At 40.6% G+C, this 23,856-nt stretch overlaps 1 protein-coding gene across 3 annotated transcripts; it reads right to left on the bottom strand.

Moving 5' to 3' along the window:
• Positions 1-1,307: 1,307 nt before the first annotated feature.
• Positions 1,308-12,768, bottom strand: LOC115148667 (cytotoxic and regulatory T-cell molecule). Of its 3 annotated transcripts, none has more exons than XM_029690760.1 (10): positions 12,696-12,768; positions 10,031-10,168; positions 9,525-9,680; positions 9,229-9,348; positions 5,664-5,825; positions 4,890-5,084; positions 2,822-2,896; positions 2,533-2,685; positions 2,132-2,233; positions 1,308-1,964 (listed from the first exon to the last, which is right to left on the bottom strand). In XM_029690760.1, the coding sequence occupies exons 1-10, from the start codon at positions 12,739-12,741 to the stop codon at positions 1,798-1,800; spliced, it is 1,314 nt and encodes a 437-aa protein (XP_029546620.1). In that variant the 5' UTR covers positions 12,742-12,768; the 3' UTR covers positions 1,308-1,797. The 3 variants fall into 3 exon arrangements, with proteins under 3 accessions (XP_029546620.1, XP_029546621.1, XP_029546622.1); XM_029690761.1 differs by having other exon boundaries at positions 2,132-2,218; XM_029690762.1 differs by having other exon boundaries at positions 9,525-9,626.
• Positions 12,769-23,856: the final 11,088 nt, after the last annotated feature.

The following is a 23,856-nucleotide window of genomic DNA, read 5'->3' as shown; positions in this document are numbered from 1 at the left end:
GTTATTCATAGTGTGTTGACACAAGTAGCTAGCTAGCTCACGTTAACATGCTGGGTGCGTCTTACGTAATACCCTTGGGTAACAGATACCATGAGAACAAGGTTCAGGGAAGATAAGATCATCGAGCCCAGCTAACGTTAGCTAGCGAGTAGCAACCATAGCATATTTGCCACCATTAGCTAGTCAAGGTAAAAAAAATAACTTGCTAGCTAATCTCTCCCAAAAAACAGATTGCATGGAAAGTATATTCTTTAGACAGTAACTAGCTAGCTCGCTAGCCTAGATGGTAGGCCCAACAATAATGCCAGCTAGCATTTGCTAGCTAGCCAGCTACAGTTAGCTGTCTAGCCAACACTAGGCTAGCTAGCCCAATATTGGACTAAATCTTACTTTCTCTCCTTTGCGGATGTTGTTGACCTACAACACTTTTTTTCTTTCGTGGCAATCATTTGTGGTAGACAAATTATGACAATCTTATTAATTGTTTAGCCCTGGCTATATGATTGTGTCTATTGGTTGCTATAATGTAATACATATTTGCTATATGACATGTTTTATAGTTAATTTTATAATTACATATATAATTACTGTAACTAATGGCCCCTTAAAATGAAGTGTTATCAAACTTTCCATAGCAAAATATAGCTAGCTTCCTTTGCTTGTAGCTTGCCTCATCTGACTGGTGTTAGCTAGCTACTAGTGCTGTTGCTCTGGTTTTAGAACTCTAAAGATTCAGCTGAAAATATGTCAACATTGTCAGAAATGCTACAAATAGGTAGCACATCATTGGTTCTCAATGGACAAAATGGATCAATTATAAATGTAATCAAAACTGTTGCCCCTACAAACTTATTCAGCCCGTAAGGTGTCAATTCTAATGGTGACTTTATGGACGCTGTAGTCTTGTTTTTATTTCTTGCCCAGACCTAGATATTGAGCTAGGTCTGGGCAAGAAATTGTATTTTCTTCCTAATGCTAACAACCCTGTTAAAAATCTGGTATATGGTTCTTGGTAACGGCTGGATAGCTCATGACAAGAGTAAGGGGAGTGTTGTGTACCTCTGATCAAGTTGATTTTCACATTTTCATCGACATTGGTGTCAAATTGACATAGTAGGGAGATTTGAATTTAACATTGAGCTTCAACCAATGCATATACTATTGTGGGGTCGATACAATAAATACAACATTCTTTGATTTTGCATGAAATGGATCAGTTGCAAACAGTTGAAACAGCTTGTGTTGTCATTCTGTGACTACTGTTCCAACAAGTTGACTATTTGTTACACATACCACAGTGTAGCACACCATTTTCCAGTCAATTTATTTGTGAAGTACTAAACGGTTTCCCTCGGTAGCAGTATTTCTCTTAAACTCATTTTAGGAGACCCCCAGGAGGGTGCACGTTTTGTTCTAGCGAAGCATTCAACTGGCAGGAGACAGTTCATGGTATTTGTTATTCAAAGCAATGTGGCCCAATAGAGAAATCACCAAAACAAAGACAGTTTGTGATAAGATAGTGTGTAAATACAATACATTTATACAATATTTACAGAAAAATCCATATCCTTATGTTGTATATTCTTCATAGTTTTTCAGTATAAAAATAAACTTTGATTAAAACAATGAAATCATACATAATAGCAGCTTATGAGCCTGTGTACACACAGAATAATCCACCATATCAAAGTACATGTTTTAAAACAATATTCCATCCCAAAATATGGTGTAACATCAAGGTGCTTATGATGACTTAGAATTCAATGTGAAATCTCTATATGATAACACTGGAAAATGTTACAGTTCCCTCTCCTTGATCTGAGGGCTTTGGGTTGTTCCATTTGTCTGTGGGATGACTTGAATTTCAGGATCCTCTTCTGTTTTGGTGTTTGTTGTTGTTGTCATCGTCTCTGTTGCCATGGGTTCCTCAACGACATACTTTGTGAATCTGATGTTAAAGAGTCCTAGAAAAACAGGCATTTTTACCATGTGGAACATATAAAATGTCCTACCATTTGAGCACGTATTAGACATAGGCCTTATAATTGGGCTTTTTTGTCATTGTGTTGTTTCATTGGCTGCAGTCTTTATTTTATATGGCATGTCCAAGAAATCACACATAAATTATTACCGTTGCCCCTTCTTCCTCGAGATTGTTTTTCTTCATTGCTTGATTTTGATTTGTTGCTTTCCACAGATTGATCCGAGTCTTCATTTTCTGTAATGATCAAAACTATGATAATTTCAGAATAATTACTTGTTAAAAGTTTAAGATTTAGTGGCAGGCATACATATAAGCCATAAATCAGGGGCGCACAACTCAAGTCCTTGAGGGCAGCAGGTCTATGTGTTTGGTTAATATCAACTGATCCAAGTGCCAGGGAGAAAGGACAACCAACAGGAGCAAAATTCCAGTTGAGGACTAGAGTTGTGCACACCTGCCATAAACCAAAGATGATAGGTAAAGATGACCAAACATGCCAAGTCATAAGGAGATCCTAAACAGTGAGAGGTGTCCTGGTCTCTAGTTACCTTTCTTCCAGAGTATGTGAGCCCTCCTCAGCTTGATCACGAAGAGCGAAACAATCACAAGCAGACCAAGGATGAGGCATGTCACAAGGAAGATGAGCAACAGCGCACTTCCTCCAGTTCCTTTCTGCGTCTCCGTATCATTGAAGAAACTTCCTGTGAATGAGACCATCAGTGCAACTTTATACTCTTCTACTGTAGCCTTACATCCATGTCTGGCTTATACAGCACCTGAACATGACTCACTTAACCGGATCTGTATGCACTTAGAAAAATAGTAAGACTGTCTTACCTTTAGCATTGCTGGAGTTGTGTCCTGTGCCATTATGAGGTGTGTTCTCTGTTGTCTGGGACACTGACGACCAATCTACAGGGAATTGCAGGGGAATGAATGACAGCTGATCTAGACAGTACAGTCACATTATTCGGGAGGATATGGAGTGTATTTGTGGATAAAATGATAGTGATTCAATTTAATTGAATTGGAACTAATAAGATACTATTGGATGCTGGTATGATGCCCATCTGTAGTGATGGAGAGTCACCACTAGGTGGAGAAGCAGCCTACCGAGTAACTATTAAGCCTAGCTGGCGAGGATACTTAAGTTTCTTCCCATACAATGCTAGCTATGATTAGTCCTGTTCTTAGCCGCTGCTGCTGTCTTTAGCAAGTGTGTACCCTGTAGCTTTAAACACTGAGTGGGCTCGCTGACCTGAATGAGGAAATTCATTTATTGTACATTTTACATGCCGCCCCATTACAGTGTATGTCATTTTCACTCACTGATTGTACCACAGATGAAAGTGTTCTAATTCAAGTCAATATGTATAACAACAACTTAGAAATTACCGGTACCTTAAATTAACTACAAATAAAAGCACAAGCCGAAGTTCTGCCTGAAACTTTTACTGAGATTTACTATTGAGGACCTACAGTTTATTCGGAAAGTATTCAGACCCCTTGACTTTTTCCACATTTGGTTACATTAAGCCTTGTTCTAAAGATTATTTAAATATTTTTTCCCCCTCATCTATCTAAACACAATACCCCATAATGACAAAGTGAAAACAGGTTTTTATACATTTTTGCAAATGTATAAAACTTGTCAAAACATAATTACCTTATTTACATAAGTATAAGGTAATGTACATAAGACCCTTTGTTATGAGACTTGAAATTGAGCTCAGGTGCATCCTTTTTCCATTGATCATCCTTGAGATTTTTCTACAACTTGATTGGAGTCCACCTGTGGTAAATTCAATTGGACACTATTTGGAAAGGCAAACACCTGCCTATATAAGGTCCCACAGTTGACAGTGCACGTCAGAGCAAAAACCAAGCCATGAGGTCGAAGGAATTGTCCGTAGAGCTCTGAGACAGGATTTTGTCGAGGCACAGATCTGGGGAGGTGTACCAAACAATTTTTGCAGAATTGAAGGTCCCCAAGAACACAGTGGCCTCCACTATCTTAAATGGAAGAAGTTTGGAACCACCAAGACCCTTCCTAGAGCTGGCCGCCCGGCCAAACTGAGCAATCGGGCGAGAAGGGCCTTGGTAAGGTGACCAAGAACCCGATGGTCACTCTGACAGAGCTCTAGAGTTCCTCTGTGGAGATGGGAGAACCTTCATCAGGCCAAAGGACAGGTTTCCACCGTCTAATGTCCATTGCTCGTGTTTCTTGGCCCAAGCAAGTCTCTTCATATTGGTGTCCTTTAGTAGTGGTTTCTTTGCAGCAATTTGACCATGAAAGCCTGATTCATGAAATCTCCTCTGAACAGTTGATGTTCAGATGTGTCTGTTACTTGAACTCTGTGAAGCATTTATTTGGGCTGCAATCTGAGGCTGGTAACTCTAATGAACTTATCCTCTGCAGCAGAGGTAACTCTGGGTTTTCCTTGCCAATGGCAACTTACTGCATGTAAATATAATATCAGTTAATTTTGTATAAATTAGCAACAATTTCTTATAACCTGTTTTTGATTTGTCATTATGGGGTATGGTGTGTACATTGATGATGGAAAAAAGTGATTTAATCATTTTTAGAATAAGGATATAACATAACAAAATATGGAAGCAGTCTGAATACTTTCCGAACGGACTGTATATTGTTAATATTGCTATTGACTCCCATTTCAGGAAACAGACTTGGTGGTATGAGAACCAAGTGCTGTGGTTTTGCACCTAACCAGTGTTCACAAAACATGGTGAAAACCAATTCACAAAAGATGTGTAGATTCAACCTCAAGGCACCATGGCTGTTCTGTTCTTCCGTATATGCATTATCAGTCTTGTCATGTCAAAACGATCAGGATGCCGTATAGTTTGTTTTTAATAATGAATATTAATATTTTTTACTTACTGTGAGTGCTGAGTTGTAAGTCAGGGGTTGATGCTGGTGATCTCTCTGTATTGGGCCAATCTAAGGCTGTAGTTGTTGGTGTTTCTGTTGACCCCTGTGTACTATGCCAACGGGAGACTGTTGTTGTTGGTACCTCTGTTAGACCTGTACTGAGCCAATGAGAGGCTCTCGTAGTGGAGTGTGATTCCTCAGTGGCTATAAGATAAAAAAGAATTTCAGTTGTTGTACAATTCAAACCATGTTCACAAATGACAATTCTATCTTGCCAAGACTTTTGGTCACTATTATGAAGTGCTTGTATATATAGTTATAGTGCAGTTCAAATAACTTGAAGTGAATAATACGATCTATCTGAATATTTTTTGTAGAAATGTGACTTTGGGATGTCAGTGTATTCCTCCCTACAGAGAGAGTAAATCACATTATGATGTTGTTTGTGTGGTCAAGGTACCCTAGTGTGGCGTTCTCATGGCATATTTTAAAGTGAGGAAAGTACCAACAGTGTGACTGTGCACTGAAACCACAAAAGTAAACACTTTCCTTTCAATGTTCCTCAAATAGACCATTGCAAGCAGAACTACATTTAAAATTAAGGTAGACTTGCTTTTTTATTCTTTGTTGGATATTTCCACCTTACTCTCAAGGAGGTAATCTGAGCTTTATGTATTGTCATTGATCATACCCTTATAAATTAAACCTCCCATAGTGTGGATGCCATCTCGACAAATAATCAAATCAAAGGTCAAAAGTGTGAACAATAAACGTGGTACTTACGATTCTGTCCAATTTTCACAAAATTCATCAGGGATGAATTGTGTAAGGCTGGATGGCGAACAATGCATTTCAATGTGACTCTCCTCTTGTAGGACTGAACATGCAAGATATCCTGGGAGGAATATGTGTTTTTGTCCATCAGATACTGGGACTGAGGCTGAGCTAAATAACAGCAGAGAGGTTCAATTAACATTTGACTGAAAGTGTAAAAATGTAATATGTAAAAGAACGTCAACAACCATCATCCTTATAATAGCTGACCTGCACTTTACAGGAAAATACAGAAATTTCACTTCCCTTCATTTGGAAGAGATAAAGGGGAATGTGTGTGGGATTTGGTTTCGCAGGGGAAGTCTAAACCATTTGAAGGCATTTCCTCTTTTTTTATAGCTCATCACAAAATTCTCAGTCTACTAGTCTTTTCCTATTCTATTTTTCACTTGTCTTATATTTATAATTCTCGCAAGCCACGACAATGGCTGTTATTATTTGTCAAATATGGTAGTGAATGACAGGGCAGGGAAGTGAACCCAGGTTAGTGGCATGAAAGGCAAACTTCCTACACATCGTGCCAACATGGTTAATCCACTTAGTGGGACATTGTATTGTGGCTCATATAGCAAGGATTGCTACACAGCCCCCTCCGAACGGAAAGGCACATCTCTGTGCTTCAACCTGCCGCTAACCCTTCATACGTCCGGCCGTGTGTTCCGATAGCCTCACTACCGTCATTGCACTTCTGACACCAATGTAGGGAAACGTGACTCATATAGCTAGGATCGCCATAATACTAATATGTTATGGAATAGGTTAGGTAGTTTAGTTTTTAGGAGCACAATTAGACACTACACTACCCCTTCCACACTCCATCCTCAGGTGGCAGTAGCAACTGGGTCAGGGGGTGTGCTCTGACAGGAAGTCTTGTTAAGTGTTGGTTGTGCACAGGTGTGGCAATCGATTCTAAACAATCTGATAGCTGCATAGATTTTTTATGAACTGGCGATAGTTCGAGTTTAAAGTAGAGGGACTACAGGGCTTAGCAGGTCTCTCAAGTAAGCTAAGAGGTTTCGGATTGGAAAAGTTGAATATTTTCAGAAGAAGTCAGTAATTGGTTAAGGGAGGAGGATTGGAGGGAAAGAGAGGAGGTTGAAAAGACTGAGGGAGGCAGAGGATAGGTTTCTATCTGTTGAAGCTAGCAATAACAAGGGAGAGGGTATGTCGAAGAAGATTTGTGTCAAGATCAAACAGAGTGAGCTGGATGCCAGTTTCGAGTTCTGGAGGAAAAATGGAAGGGGTAGAAGGTGTTGTAAGGAGCTCGGAGCCCGAGCTTTGCATTGATGGACATGGTGATGATAAAGACAAGGGATAGGCCAATGAGTGATCTATGTTTCAGTAAGGTTGGCTTCTTAGCGTTCATAGCAATGGTTATCAACTGTACCGCAGAGATGGAACTTAAGTCACAGAAAATAGATGTTGTGGTGGCAGATGCAGAGAAGTACTTGGGGGTGCGTGATTTGACTTCAGACTGCGTGGCAGGTTGACCATCTGTTACGCGAGTGCAGCAAGGAGCCAAGGTAAATTGCTAGCTAGAATTAATCTTATCTGATAAAAAAACAATCAATCTTAACATAATCACTAGTTAACTACACATTGTTGATGATATTACTAGTTTAACTAGCTTTTCCTGTGTTGCATATAATCGATGCGGTGCCTGTTAATTTATCATCGAATCACAGCCTACTTCGCCAAACGGGTGATGATTTAACAAAAGCGCATTCACGAAAAAAGCACAATTGCTGCACCAATGTACCTAACCATAAACATCAATGCCTTTCTTAAAATCAACACACAACTATATATTTTTTAAACCATATTTAGTTAAAAGAAATTTATGTTAGCAGGCAATATTAACTAAGGAAATTGTGTCACTTCTCTTGCGTTCAGTGCAAGCAGTGTCAGGGTATATGCAGCAGTTTGGGCCACCTGGCTTGTTGCGAACTGTGTGAAGACCATTTCTTCCTAACAAAGACCGTAATTAATTAGCCAGAATTTTACATAATTATGACATAACATTTATTTTTTTACCTTTATTTAACTAAGCAAGTCAGTTAAGAACAAAATGTTATTTTCAATGACGGCCTAGGAACAGTGGGTTAACTGCCTTGTTCAGGGGCAGAACGACAGATTTTTACCTTGTCAGCTTGGGGATTCAATCTCGCAACCTTTCAGTTACTAGTCCAACACTCTAACCACTAGGCTACCTGCTGCTCCAACATTGAAGGTAGTGCAATGTAACAGCAATATTTAGACTTAGGGTTGCCACCCATTCGATAAAATACGGAATGACTCCGTATTTCACTGAAAGAATAAACGTTTTGTTTTCGAAATTATAATTTCCGGATTTGACTATATTAATGACCTAAGGCTCGTATTTCTGTGTGTTTATTATAATTAAGTCTATGATTTTATATTTGATAGAGCAGTCTGACTGAGCAGTGGTAGGCAGCAGCAGGCTCGTAAGCATTCATTCAAACAGCACTTTCCTGCGTCTGCCAGCAGCTCTTCGCAATGCTTGAAGCACAGCACTGTTTATGACTTCAAGCCTATCAACTCCCGAGATTAGGTTGGCAATCATCCAATAGTCAAAGGTATATGAAATACAAATGGTATAGAGAGAAATAGTCCTATAATTCCTATAATAACTACAACCTAAAACTTCTTAACTGTGAATATTGAAGACTCATGTTAAAAGGAACCACAAGCTTTCATATGTTCTCATGTTCTGAGCAAGAAACTTAAACGTTAGCTTTTTTACATGGCACATATTGCACTTTTACTTTCTAATCCAACACTGTGTTTTTGCATTATTTAAACCAAATTGAACATGTTTCATTATTTATTTGAGACTAAATTGATTTTATTTATGTATTATATTAAGTGAAAATAAAAGTGTTCATTCAGTATTGTTGTTATTGTCATTATTACAAATATATATATAAAATCGTCCGATTAATCGGTATCGGCTTTTTTTGGTCCTTCAATAATCGGTATCAGCTTTGAAAAATCATAATCGGTTGACCTCTAGTCGGTAATGCAACATATTGGATGCCAACTGTCATTAAACTCCACCGAAGAAGGTGTGGCATCTGGCAGAGCCATGAGGCTGCTGGAGTTTAGTGCCCATGTGAACCTTTGGTTTGGTTTGAGTCTTTAGTTTTCGGCATGCCATGTTTTGTTTTCTTTTTTGTGTATACTATTATTTGTTGGTCATGCACCGTTTTTGTTTACATAAATCACTTGGGCTGGCCGACCAATGAGTCAAGACAGAGCTGGCCCTGAACTTTAAGTTTGCCGTCTCCTGGAGCACATGCATTCAACACCTTTTCACATTAATACACACATCAAATCAGGTTACAGACCTACAGACCCTTTAGCTAGGCCTAGGGCCCCAGAATTAGCGAGTGTATCAAAATCAGTATGCTAGCTAGGTGGTCTCGTAACATAATCCTTTGTCATTTTGCCATCATAAAATCTTTGAAATAAATGTAGAATGAAGGACACTTACCATACATTTCTAACCCACTCTCAAACAGCCATGAGATTTTGGGAGGATGGCCATTTCCCACTGCAGAACATTTTATGGCAGTCTTTCCATTGTGTTCTGTTATCTCCAATTTTGGCTTACCTTGACAATGACAAAATGGAGTGATGTTATGATTTTTGGTTTCAACTTAATTAGTTGGAAGTGGGAACAAGCCAAGCACCTCCTGTGCCAATATGAATATTCTACTAAATTAAGGGTAAGGCTGTGTGCTTTCTTAATCCCTATAAAACAGTGCTATTATAATATGTTACACTTACCTAAAACTGTCACATTAACCCACTTCACTACAGGCACTTTGTGAATGTAATGTAAACATGTGTAGAGGCCTCCATCTTTGAAGGTGACATCAGACACACTGACTGAAAAAACGGACTCAGACAAGTTTATTATCTTGTAGCGCTTGTCCTTCAGGGCTGTTAGTGAAGTTGGGGGAGAGAGAAGTCATGTCACAATATAACTCAACTACTTTAGATCCGAACGAAGATGTTACAATATGAGTAGGAACAAACATTTTTACTTGTATCATGTACAACTATTATCATTCTAGACAGCATTTCATGGTAAAGTCTACACCCATTGTATTCGACACGTGACAAATACAATTTTATTTTGATTTGATTCAGCTGTCGACATTAATTAAATCAAATCCTGTATGGCTCATTTACTGGGCATCCAGTCTACTTTCAAATTAAGATACTGCTTTGTTTTAGTATATAAAATACATCATAATAAATATCTATAGGTGGTATTATAAGATCCTCACCCTTCTGGTTATTAAAAAACATAACATGCCCATCAGGATTCTTCCATTCCACGTGGCTCCCTTCGGCATTTCTAATGCGACACTTCATGGTTAGTGTCTCACCCTCCATCACGGTCAAATGTTGCACTGCAATGGATCCTGCAGTGGCAAATACCAATGATTTAGTATAGGACATACTTTGATTGACATGAAGGAAGGTTCCAACATGTGTGAGAGCAAAATTACAAGATTATGTTATAAATACTGTTATTGCATCAAATGGTTGTTTTATGCAACAGAATAGGGGGTTCTTAGAACTCTATTGTGTCTGTGTGAACTGAGATTAGGCCTCTGGGGGCTTAATGCTGACAGAAGATGGACAATGCGTTAGGTGGTAAACCTAACAAGACTGCATTCCATAGCATGAGTTGGTGTTTGTGTGCTGGGAGGTACTGGGTAGAGATGACTCCAGTATGGATAATTATGAGAGGAACCTTGTTTTGGGAGCCAGGCCCTGGTTTCTACACAATGAGAACAGTCTTAACAGAAGATACTGTCTGCTGTGAATTATTAGTATCTTTCATAGGAATCCCAACCTTGTGACCCATTCCACACATCTGTTGTTTGTCATGTAGACTAAGGGGGTGTATCTTTGCTATAAAAAGCTGTTGTATTCTTTGTGTCGGGGCCCTCAATGAATCATAAGAGTGATTCGTTGACCAGCCATCGTTATTGTAGAGCACTCACATCATTCACTTGTGGGTGTGGTGTGACATGCTTTCCTTATAAATACGTGAATAAAGATTTAGTTTAAGTATAACTCTGACTTGTGAGATAAGTTTGTCTCTCCTCATTTGATAATACTAAAATTAACCACCACACATGATTTCAAGTTCACCTTACCTTTCAACAGCCCTTTCCTCTTTCTTACACATGCACAGCATGCCATGAACATAATATGATCATGGATGGACTGTATTGAAAAGCAATCATAAAGAGGAGATTTAGGGGTCGTAGACAGATGAATAAGTGGGCAGTATAAATGAACTGGATAAGACCTGAGTCAGACCCTTCATTTCTCATAGCTCTGACTCACAGCACTGTCCTACTTCTCGGTCTACCACTGGGGGCTACAGGGGAAACTGAAGGAGGTCGAGCTACCATTGTCAGGCTTGAGGTTATGGGAGGTGTGACAAACAACAACATGAGGGGGGTGCATTTCCGCTGCACGTACACCTACAGATTATGCAGCCAACCTTCTCTACTGCGACTGACAGGAAATCAAATATAGTGTGGACAGTCACCGAAAACATGAGGGGTGTAAAAGAGAAAGCAAGGGGTTTGTGGTTTTCTTCACACTGTCTGTGTGAACATCATGTGTTCCTTTTTCCTATGCTACTGGTATGATGACTAGTGATAGGCCTACTTTATTTGGAAAAATTAACTGTGGGGGCAAATTTACACCAATTTTGTTGGTGGGCTTGAAATGTTTTAAAGGTTAACTGTTTTCATACATTGTGTGGGCTAGCAGAATATCACCTTATGATAGGGTCATGTTGTATATAGCACCGACTGAACAAAATAAATTCCATGTGGGTGGTCTATGGGGGTCCATGGAATTAGTGTATTTTATAATTAACCATAATGATTTTTAGACCTGGCTGCAATGATTGAATTCAAGGTTAATTATTTAATTAGGTATTTGAATCCCAATGAGAGCTGATGACCACCTAATGGTTGAAACGTTGTGATAATAAACACTCTTAGAGCATGTTTTGAAGTATGCTGAGTCTTCCTTTTTGACAATTCCGAATAAACTGAATGACTAGACAAATGCTATCAATTTGAAAACCATCCTATATGATTAATAAGTCACAATTTGGTGACTTTTTAATCATATAGGATGGTTTTCAAATCGATAGCATTTGTCTAGTCATTCAAAGACAATAATTTCAATGTCAGCCGCCAAACATATTTAAACAAGACCACAACAAAGCAATAAGTACACATTTTCACTGTGATACAATCCTCAGAGCATTTGATCATGTCTATTATTTTTGTGTTGTCACAACTTTCAGTCTGGTTACAAGATGGTTATTTTAGCCATAAGGGGGTATGGTATATGGCCAATATACCACGGCTAAGGTCTGTTCTTATGAACTTTACCCAGTACCAGGACATTTTAGCCAAAAACCTGGTTGCCTCTGCCAGGAAGATGAAACTTGGCCGAAAGTGGATCTTCCAGCAAGACAATAACCCCCAAGCACTCATCAAAAAACAAAAATAAATGGTTCATTGGCCACAAAATCAACATTTTACAGTGGCCATCTCAGTCTCCGGACTTGAAACCCATTGAGCATACAATATAGCTCAGTATTAGCAAGGGTGTCAATCATTTCGGACCCCACTGTAAATGCATCACAGCATCAGTCAAGAAAAAAGCAGTTCCATTCCAATTGATCTGACACACAGATGTAAAGAATTAGTGAGGAAACATATAAAACATATATATACAAATATAAATACAGCAAACATTGATTTGTGATATCTTACAACGAAAACATTGAATGTAATTTCAAAGTTGTGATCAAAACAGAAAAGCTGTATTGTATACATGTACCCTGCCTGGGTACTTTGTACTTCATTGTCTTAGAAACAATTACTTTCAGAGAAGTAGCCTACTCACCCCTTACAAACAAGACTAGGAAGCAAAGCTGCAGCTTTAGTGCCATCTTGACTCAGATTCAGATGTGGACTCTCAGAGCCACTTCCTCTCGTGTCTTTATATGCTACATACACTACACTGGCTACAGGAAGGGGCCTTCCGTGACATCACAGCACAATTCATGGGGTTTCCACGCAACACTGAATACATTTAGTTTCGAGGGCATCCCGGGCCATATATCTATAGAATGTTGATATCATGGGAAGAGAAATAATACAATGTTGATTGGATCATGAATTGACACATTTTAGGAATGTCTATTTCATTTTCAATATGACATCTCTCTTGAAAGACATCACCATGCACCAATGTTGTAGCCTGGTGGAACAGTTTATTATTTTATTTTGTATTTACTTTTATTTAACCTTTATTTAACTAGGCAAGCAGTTAAGAACAAATTCTTATTTACTAAATTAAATAGCATACAGTAATGGATAATAGCAATAGTAAGCCTGGCCTCATAGAGTAGACATAACATAGTAAAAGTAAATCCTGGACACTCAAATTAGTATGATATGTTATGTTTGGTATGGTTACATAAGACAGATGGTTACTTTAGGCTGGTTTGTCAGGATGGATGGGTGGGTGTATAACACGAACATCGAGTATTCCAAAGGTTGTGAGTTCAAATCTCATCACGCACTACTTTAGCATTTTATCCAATTAGCAACTTTTCAACTACTTACTACTTTTTAACTACTTTGCAACTACTTAGCATGTTAGCTAACTCTTCTCCTAATCATTTTAGCTAACCCTTTAACCTAACTCCTAAACTTAACCCCTAGCCTAGCTAACATTAGCCAGCTAGCTAATGTCATGACGTTGCCCTCTTTGAGTACAGGGAGGACAGTTGACCCCTTGCACCATCCCCCAAACTACCTCCCCCCACCCAGGCCCTGTGTGAAGGGGTGGTAAAATTCTAGAGGAGAATGTCCTGCCGCATGGCCCAGTTGAGACACAGAGGGGTTTCATAGAGAGACCAAGGAAATTCTTCCAACTCACAGAATCGGGGAACCGAACGACATTTATGTTCTGGAGAAGGTATAAAAGATTGGTGAAGAATCCAGCTACGAACTGGTCCGCTTGGTACAATTTTGTGATACTCAGAAGTGACAATATAGCCATATTACCATAAAACTTTATATAATAGCCTCAGCTATGGGACTTGCATCTAAATGGTCGTATAAAATGTATTCATTAGGATAAAGCTATTTGTAATACGTTGAGATGCTATGTACTGATGTTAATGTGATAGAATGTATTTCTGTTCAAAGCTTAAATCAGTCATCGGCATGCCCCCCAGGGACACAGACAGGACCAGGCGTCATGTGACAAGCCTGTTCTATGTTCATGTATACCCTGATTTACTTTCTTGAGACCAGCTTACCTCCGAAGAGAGAGCCAAGGTTTGACCATCCAATTCATCTACTGAAAGTTAACTATACCACATGGTTAAACTTTTAGACTATCGAGACCGACAGAATAATAACAAGTCTTTGATATTAATTAATAGTCTGCAGCTAGAAATTGTATCATTGAACGTGAAGACCGACGAAACATCCATTCTATAACGACATTAATGAATGTCGCTTTGAAAGATCCATTCTAACCGAGAGAGAGAGAGAGAGAGAGAGAGAGAACAGGACAAAAACTCTCCAACAGGACAAAAACTCTCCAACAAGGATCCCGACTACAAATATATATTGATTGCAATTGTTCCCGAATGAGTGAGCGTTCATGTGCAAAGGATTAGCATATCAATTGTTAATATTTATCAACTCTGTAGTGTCTTCTCAGCTGCCCTTTATGACCCTTTGTTTAACAGGCCGCCATGCCTGTTTAGCCCACTAGGGCACATTCGTCTACCATTTCTTTGTAACGATAACTACTGTTTGTATGCTTTCTGTGAATTACTTAGTTTAGTAAATAAATTATTTTAAGAATATTGATGTATGGATGACTTTAGTAAAGGCTAGATTCGTGCAACAATTTACGACGTTTGGAATGAGACTGGACGCGAGGTAAAATACACCATTTAAACCAGAAGATAATCGGCCTATACTATAATATAATATAATATAATATAATATATAATGTTATAATAAAGGAAAGTTATATTAGGAAAATTCTAACTTTGTAATCTGAATATTTTCCTTGGTGCCCCGATCTCCTAGTTAATTACAGTTAAACGATTAATCAGTTTAATCGCGTAATAATAATTACAGGGAGTTATTTGATAAACATGTCTTCAAGTTAATGGTGCCCAAAGACACGACACTAACGTTAGCCGCCTAGCTAGAATAGCTAGGTTTTAGAAATTCGTAACATATTGTACGTTTTGAAGATTAAAATAATACAAATTGTAATTCGTAACATATACATATAAACATATAAATGGGTGATGGACATCCACAAATTAATACATACCATATAAAAATGTAACATATACTAAATATTGAGTCCCGGATTTAAGTACAGAATAATCCGAAATGCTCTGATACCAGGTTGTCCATGGAGGGGATTTTACACACATCTCAAAGAAATGCCGAGTTTTGTAAAAAAATGTCCCATATACATAGATAAAAAGGGAATGTCCGCTCACTGTTTCGCTGCTCATGAACGTGATATTTCAATAAAACTTCAGTGATAAAGATTTGTTTAAAGATCACGTTTGGAGAGCAGCAGAACAGTGAGCAGATATTTTTCTTAGCATAGGCATTGTGCCATGGTCACTGCTGACAAAATCCATGCCCCATCTCTGCGTTTTGCGTTAAGGGCTGATTTTGGTGGGTCCCTACTAAAGCTTACCGTATGCTTCCCAGTCAAAACAGTTTGCTCATATATTGTGACATTTTGTTCGTTTTAGTGTTCAACATATTTTTTTGGGGGGGGGGCTGTTCGACCACATTGCATTTTTTGTTGAGCCTCGTTGAAATTCGTGTAGCCGAAGTCTACTACCCTTCGTCAGTGATTGGTCAACAGTTGGGATTTCTCAATTAAGTGTTTGTTGTTGTTCAAAAACAGATGACTAGTTTTCATAAAAATGTTTTCGCATGAGAAATACTACACCAAACATCTTAGATGTAAAAGTGCGCAACTCAGACCTCCTTGGTAAAAATATATGACAAAGTTATCTTATACACATTTGTACTTTTTTTGAGGAAGTACTGGCTACGGCGTCTCAAGAGGGACAAACAGTAATATTGCCTCTTTTTTTCTCTTTGTAAAGCAAAGGTATTTTAAGGGACTATGCGCAACAAGCTCTGTATCATGTCAGAATTAGGTGTTCATCTATGTTTGTTAAACGTAAAATTCCGAAGTTGTTCCAATAAATGTCAAATTTCAAAGTATTTGGTTACTTCTCTATCGTTCTAAGATTAAGTTTAGGCATTAACTCCGAAATCTTAAAGTTAGGCATTGAGTCTGAATGGTTAAGAAATCCCGCTATGCCCTGGACTTCCTGACGGGCCGCCCTCAGGGGGTAAGGGTGGGTAACAACACATCCGCCACGCTGATCCTCAAAACGGGGGCCACTCAGGAGTGCGTGCTCAGTCCCCTCCTGTACTCCCTGTTCACTCATGACTGTATGGCCAGGGACGACTCCAACACCAGCAATAAGTTTGTTGATGACACAAGAGTGGTAGGCCTGATCACCGACAATGACGAGACAGGTGCTTCAACAAAGTGCTGAGTAAAGTGTCTGAATACTTATGTAAATGTGATATTTTCGTTTTATTTTTTTATACATTTGCATAAATGTCTAAAAATTTGTTTTTGCTTTGTCATTATGTGGTGTTGTGTGTAGATTGATGAGAAAAAAAATCATTCATTTTAGAAAAAGGCTGTAATATAACAAAATGTTCTTTCCGAATGCAATGTATTTGCCCCCTTTATTTATCCTGTAGTTGTCACGCCCTGATCATAGAGAGCCTTTTATTCTCTATGTTGGTTAGGTCGGGGTGTGACTAGGGTGGGTAATCTAGGTTGTTCTATTTCTATGTTGGCCTGGTATGGTTCCCAATCAGAGGCAGCTGTTTATCGTTGTCTCTGATTGGGGATCATATTTAGGCAGCCATCTGTGTTTTGTGGGATCGTGTTTTGTTTTTTGTGTAGTTGCCTGTGAGCACTCCAGAACATCACGTTTCGTTTGTTCTTTATTGTTTTGTTTGTGCTGAAGTTTCACTTTATAATAAAGATGTGGAACGCTACGAACGCTGCGCCTTAGTCCAGTTCTTACGATGACCGTGACAGAAAATCCCACCCCAACAGGACCAAGCAGCGTGTCCAGGAGGAGAAGGTATCCTGGGCTTGGGAGGAGATCAAGGAGGAGAAGATATCCTGGACATGGGAGGAAATCATGGAGGGACACGAAAGCCTTCCTTGGAAGCAGATGCAAGGAGATAAGGGAGGACAGCGACGACGCCGGGGTTCGCGACCACAAGGAAAGCCTAAAGGACAGCCCCCCCAATTGCACACGGGGTGGTCGGCGGAGCCGAGGAGCGAACCAGAGCCAATCTGGGAGAAGAGGGAGAAATTGGAGGAAAGTGAACGGAGAGAGTCAGAGACCGTCAGTGAGTTGATGGAGAAATTGGAGGAGAGAGAAATGAGAGAGTTGTTGTGTTGGTGTATGATGCACGACATTCGCCCTAAGGAGTGTGTTATCTGTTTGATGCCACCTGAGTCAGCTCTCCGTACTCGTCCTGAGGAGTGTGCTAGCAGTTTGGTAAAAACTGTGCCAGCTCCACGCACCAGGCCTCCAGTACGCCTCCACAGCCGTGTACATCCTGTGCCAGCTCTCTGCACTCGCCTTGAGGAGCGTATCATTTGTCCTGTACCATGTGTGCCGGCTCTACGCACCAAGTCTCCAGTACGCCTTCACAGCCCAGTACGTCCTGTGCCAGGTCCCTGCACTCGTCGTGTGAAATGTGTCATCGTTCCGGTACAATTTGTGTCGGCTCTATGCACCAAGTCTCCAGTGCGCCTCCACAGCCCAGTACGTCCTGTGCCAGCTCCCCACACTGACCGTGCGAAGTGTGTCATCGTTCCGGTACGATTTGTGCCGGCCCTACGCACCAGGTCTCCAGTGCGCCTCCACAGCCCAGTACGTCCTGTGCCAGCTCCTCGCACTCGCCCTGGAGTGTGTCACCAGTCCGGTGCAACCTGTGCCGGTCCCACGCATCAGGCCTCCAGTGTGTCCCCCCAGTCCGGCATGTCCTGTGCCTGCTCCTCGCACTCGCCCTGAAGAGCGTGTCACCAGTCCGGTGCAACCTGTGCCGGTCCCACGCATCAGGCCTCCAGTGCGCCTCCCAAGTCTGGCATGTCCTGTCCCTGCTCCCCGCACTCGCCCTGAAGTGCGTGTCACCAGTCCGGTGCCACCTGTACTGGCTCCACGCACTAGGCCTCCAGTGCGCATCAACAGTCCAGAGCTTCCGGCAACAGTCCCCAGTCCAAGGCTTCCGGCGACGGTCCCCAGTCCGGAGCTTCCGGCGGCGGTCCCCAGTCCGGAGCTTCCGGCGACGGTCCCCAGTCCGGAACCTCCGGCGACGGTCTCCAGTCCGGAACCTCCGGCGACGGTCCCCAGTCCGGAACCTCCGGCGACGGTCCACAGTCCGGAACCTCCTGCGACGGTCCACAGTCCGGAACCTCCTGCGACGGTCCACAGTCCGGAATCTCCTGCGACGGTCCACAGTCCGGAATCTCCTGCGACGGTCCACAGTCCGGAACGTCCTGCGACGGTCCACAGTCCGGAATCTCCTGCGACGGTCCACAGTCCGGAATCTCCTAATACGGTCCACAGGCCGGAGCCCTCCTTTGCGCCGGTGCCCAGTCCAGGCACGGCGTCCAGTCCAGCTCCAAGGCCGGAGCCTTCCTCTGCGCCGGTGCCCAGTCTAGGCATGGCATCCAGGCCCGCTCCATGGCAGGAGCCTTCCTCTGTGCCGATGTCCAGTCCAGGCACGGCGACCAGCCCAGCTCCAAGGCCGGAGCCTTCCTCTGCGCCGGTGCCCAGTCCGGGCGCGACGTTCAACCCAGCTCCATGGCCGGAGCCTTCCTCTGCGCCGATGCCCAGTCCAGGTACAGCGTCCAACCCAGCTTCGTGGCCGGAGCCCTCTTCTGTGCCGGTGCCCAGTCCAGGCACGACGTTCAGCCCGGCGCCATGGCCGGATCCGGGGTCTTGACGGGGGTTACGACCTGCACCGGAGCCGCCACCAACGCTAGATGCACACCCGGACCCTCCCCTATTGAGTCAGGTTTTGCGGCTGGAGTCCGCACCTTTTTTTGGGGGGGGGGTGGGGTACTGTCACGCCCTGACCATAGAGAGCTGTCGTTGTCTCTGATTGGGGATCAGATTTAGGCAGCCATTTCCCCAGTGTGTTTTGTGGGATCGTGTTTTGTTTTTTGTGTAGTTGCCTGTGAGCACTCCAGAATGTCACATTTCGTTTGTTCTTTATTGTTTTGTTTGTGCTGAAGTTTCACTTTATAATAAAGATGTGGAACGCTATGTACGCTGCTCCTTGGTCCAGTTCTTACGACGACCGTGACAGTAGTTCTGATTTTGTGAACAGGGAGAATACTGTAAGAACAGTCCATATTCTGCATTCTGTCGCTGTACATTTCATAAGTGCTGAGCAAATAGTTATATTGACTACGTCTGTCCATGCTCGCTCATTAATGCGTATGACTCTATAGCTGCACTGAACAAAAAAAAAAGTAACTTTCTCTTTTGAAGAGCGAGTATAGAGTGCTGTCTGAAACAATAGTGACAATTGTTATCGATAGTTCGCCAGCCTCTGAGCTCTTTTGCAGGTTAAGAATGCCTCTGTTTCATGCAGCATGCCAGAGCTGTTCTTCCGCTATCAGGAGAAATGGTAATGTACAGTGCCTTCAGATTAAATTCATTAAATATATGTTTTTGTCTCACCCATCTACACACAATACCCAAATAATGAAGTGAAAACATGTTAAAGAAATTTTAGCAAATGTATTGAAAATGAAACACAGAAATATCTCATTTACAAAAGTATTCACACCCCTGAGTCAATAATTTGTAGAATAACCTTTGACAGCCATTAGAGCTCTGAGTCTTTCTGGGTAATTCTCTAAGAGCTTTCCACACCTGGATGGTGCAACAATATTATTTTCAGAATTCTTCAAGCTCTGTCAAATTGGTTGTTGAACATTGCTAGACAACCATTTTCAGGTCTTGCCATAGATTTAAGTAGATTTAAGTCAAAACTGTAACTCGGCCACTCAGGAACATTCACTGTATTCTTGGTAAGCAACTCTAGTGTATATTTGGCCTTGTGTGTTAGGTTATTGCCCTGCTGAAAGGTGAATTCATCTCTGTGTCTGGTGGGAAAGCAGACTGAACCAGGTGTTCCTCTAGGATTTTGTCTGTGCTTAGCTCCATCCAGTTTCTTTTTTATTCTGAATCTCCCCAGTCCTTAATGATTACAAGCATACCCATAACATGGTGCAGCCACCACTATGCTTGAGAATATGGAGAGTGATACTCAGTAATGTGTTGTATTGGATTTGCCCCAAACATAGCACTTTGTATTCAGGACAAAAAAGTGAATTGCTTTGCCACATTTTTTGCAGTATTACTTTAGTGCCTTGTTGCAAACAGGATGCTTGTTTTGGAATACAGAAGATGTATTTATTTTCACTGTCAATTAGGTTAGCATTGTGGAGTATAAAGTAAAAAGGTGTAATGGGTTCACACTCAAATTGCATAAAGCTTACTTAATTATTCAATGTTTAGATTTTGTTTTTACTGCATTAGGGATACTGTACACATACGTTACGGCTATAAAGCCTTCTTCAGTGTGTTGTTACAATTTTCTTTAATTCAAAACAGCATTTGTAAAGAAAAACAGATGAGCAGCAGGTGCTTCTAATCAGGGTTGCCACTCATATTCCAATCAGGGACGTGGCTTTTCTGGTCTACCTGTATACAAATTAGTCACAATGAGACACAGAATTAGAGGGTATGGGAGCGGGCACAAAGGGCAACTCACTAATAAATCACCCCAGGGGTCCGCTCACCTAAATACATCACATCAATTCATGAGATAGCCCACCACAAAGGAAATCAGGCAAAGCCGTTCATAAATATGTGGAGCCAACTCATAAACTAAATGCAAAATCTGATATGGACTGTGGTCTAAATGTGGCTTATAGGAAAGAGGTGAAATCTAATTCTACGTTTAAACTGAGTGGAGATACAGAAATGATTTTATATATCGACATGGCTTCTCTTTGTAGTAATTTGTTGTCATAGTCACCTACTCTAAGTGGTTTTGTGACAAATGTAGAGGTTGGACCCAGGTGCAGAGAAGAGACCAGACGAGGAATCAGCAGTTAAGGATAAACATAATACTTTACTGGGTAAAGTCGCAGTTGTAAATGAGAACTTGTTCTCAACTAGCCTACCTGGTTAAATAAAGGTTAAATAAATAAAAAACAGAAGGATCACAGTAACACTGAGAAAACAACAAACACTAAGTCTCGACAACTCACTCAGGAGACAACTGCACACGGCACATAATTCAAGCTTCAGCAAAGAACAACAGAAAAAACTCTTTTAACAGGGAAATCACTCAGGACACACCTGAGTGTCATTAATGTTTCTAGGACAGTCTCTGCCGCCCTCTGGTGACAGGTGGAACCATGACAGGTTTACAAATGCTGTTTTGAATTAAAGAAAATTGTACCTACACACTGAAGAAGGCTGTAAAGCCTAAAAGTCTTGTGTACGCTATCACTGATGCAGTAAAAAAATGAAAAACATTGAATATTGAAGTGAGCTTTATGCGACATATTTTTATTGCAAACCCATTACACCTCTTTGTTTGTCTAATTAATAACTTCACCATGCTTAAAGGGATATTCATTGTCTGCTTTTTTTATTCTTACCCATATAGCAATATTTGACCTTCTTTGCGAGGCATTGGAAAATATGCCTGGTCTTTGTGGTTGAATCTGCGTTTGAAATTTACTGCTGGACTGAGGGACCTTACAGATAATTGTATATGTGGGGTACAGAGATGAGGTAGTCATTCAAAAATCATGTTAAATACTATTATTGCACACAAAGTGAGTCCATGCAACGTATTATGTGACTTGTTAAGCAAATGTTTACTCCTGAATCTATTTAGCCTTACCATAACAAAAGGCAAAGGAGTTGAATACTTATTGACTCAAGACATTTCAGCTTTTCATTTTTAATTAATTTACAAAAATGTCCAAAAACATCATTCCACTTTGACATTATGGGTTATTGTGTGTAGGCCAGTGACCCAAAAATCTAAATGTAATCCATTTTAAATTCAGGCTGTAACACAACGAAATGTGGAATAGTCAAGGGGTGTGAATACTTTTTGAAGGCACTGTATGTTAATCTACAGTATGTCAATTGCATGCAAATAAAGGTTTCTTCTCTACCACACCCACAACATAAGCACAATCATGGCTTCAGTTACGTAGGTGAAGTCTGCTGCAGTGTTGAGCGGTTGTATGAAATCGATCGGTATGTCAAGCAAAGCTTTTAACCATGCCAGCCCGCTATCAATTCCTATTCACTTCAACTCGCCATAAATTCGGCATCTGAACTGTGTATTAGACAGGTAAATTGCTGAACCTGGTGCAAGGGGTGGAAAATTCCAGAGTGACAGTTTTTACAAGCTGAAATTGCCAACTGATGTGTTTCACAATAGCCCCGCCCTAGCGCCAGACGAAAATAGCTCTAGATCATACTAATGGAATTAATCTGAGAATCATTTATCATTTCATTTAAGTCGACATTCTCATCAAAAAAGAAACTAGCAGAAAATTGAAATGTTTATGACACAAACTCAGAGGCGAAGCCACGGCAGGACCCGACCCTAGATTGATCAAGATGGCGCCGACAGACAGCTCTACTTATGGCTCCACAAGCATTTCTTTACACCAGCAATAACATATGCTAACTATGTGTATGTGACCAATAAAACTACACATTTCATTTTATCTGATTGAACACTGACTCAGCCAGTCAGGCTGGCTTAAAATAAAATAAAAAATGTATTAAATTATTTTGATTTGTTTTTCTATTGTCTCCTGACTAATCAGAAATGTAGTTGCTGGGATCTAATTGGTTATATCACAACCAAATGGTAACACCCCCCCATTTGAATATGTTGGTAACCCGTTATATAAAAGTAACACACCCCCCCCCATTTGAATTGATGAAATAGCTTGACATGCAGAGCCACCAGTACCATGTGAAACTAGCTACGTTCCTATTAACTTCTCCAGTGATATATTTTGATGACATTTCGAAAGTTAAAAGAAAATAGATGCGACAATATCCTACTGCGGTATGTTTTCATTTTAGTGATAAGGCCCAAGAAGCCAGTGTTCGGAGGATATATTGGCACAGCTGTTAGTTAGTCAAGGGCCAGAAAACCGTGCCAAGATATCCTCCAAACACTGGATTCGAGGGCATTATCATTTCAATGGAAACGCACTGCATTTTCTATGCAAACTTTCTATACGAGTACAAAATAAATAATGGAAACAGGTGGGGGGTGTGTAAGTGTTACTTTTGTACAACGGGTTACCATCGTATTCAAATAATGATTGATATATTTTAATTAAAATGTTATTTCATCCTTCCACAAGATAATGTCCCGACACAAATCTACGGTTGCTACCCAAGCCAGCTGGTTGTTCATTCTATTGGTAAGGTTGCCAGAGATGTGACCCAGTCGTGAAGTCTTTTTGTTCTATATCTAAGGACACGACCTAGAAGTTTGTTCTAAATGTTCCGTTGCCATGCTGGCTGGCAATGTTCTTATCCTTTGCTTGCTAGCTAGCCAACTATGCCTAACACAGTCACATCAAACAGTGCAGCTAGAATAACAGCAAAGTAGCTGCATTTTTAGAATGTCGCTGCAATGTATAGAAGCTGTTTTACAGGCTCCTGATCAATTCTACTATATATACTACCATTCAAAAGATTGGGGTCACTTAGAAATATCCTTGTTTTTGAAAGAAAAGCAACTTTTTTGTCCATTAAAATAACATCAAATTGATCTGAAATACAGTATAGACATTGTTAATGTTGTAAATGACTATTGTA

The sequence above is a fragment of the Salmo trutta genome, chromosome 15 (genome assembly GCF_901001165.1).
Source record: "Salmo trutta chromosome 15, fSalTru1.1, whole genome shotgun sequence".
Taxonomy (NCBI): domain Eukaryota; kingdom Metazoa; phylum Chordata; class Actinopteri; order Salmoniformes; family Salmonidae; genus Salmo; species Salmo trutta.
Note: the sequence above shows the minus strand (reverse complement) of the source record. Positions and strands in the feature narration are given on the sequence as shown.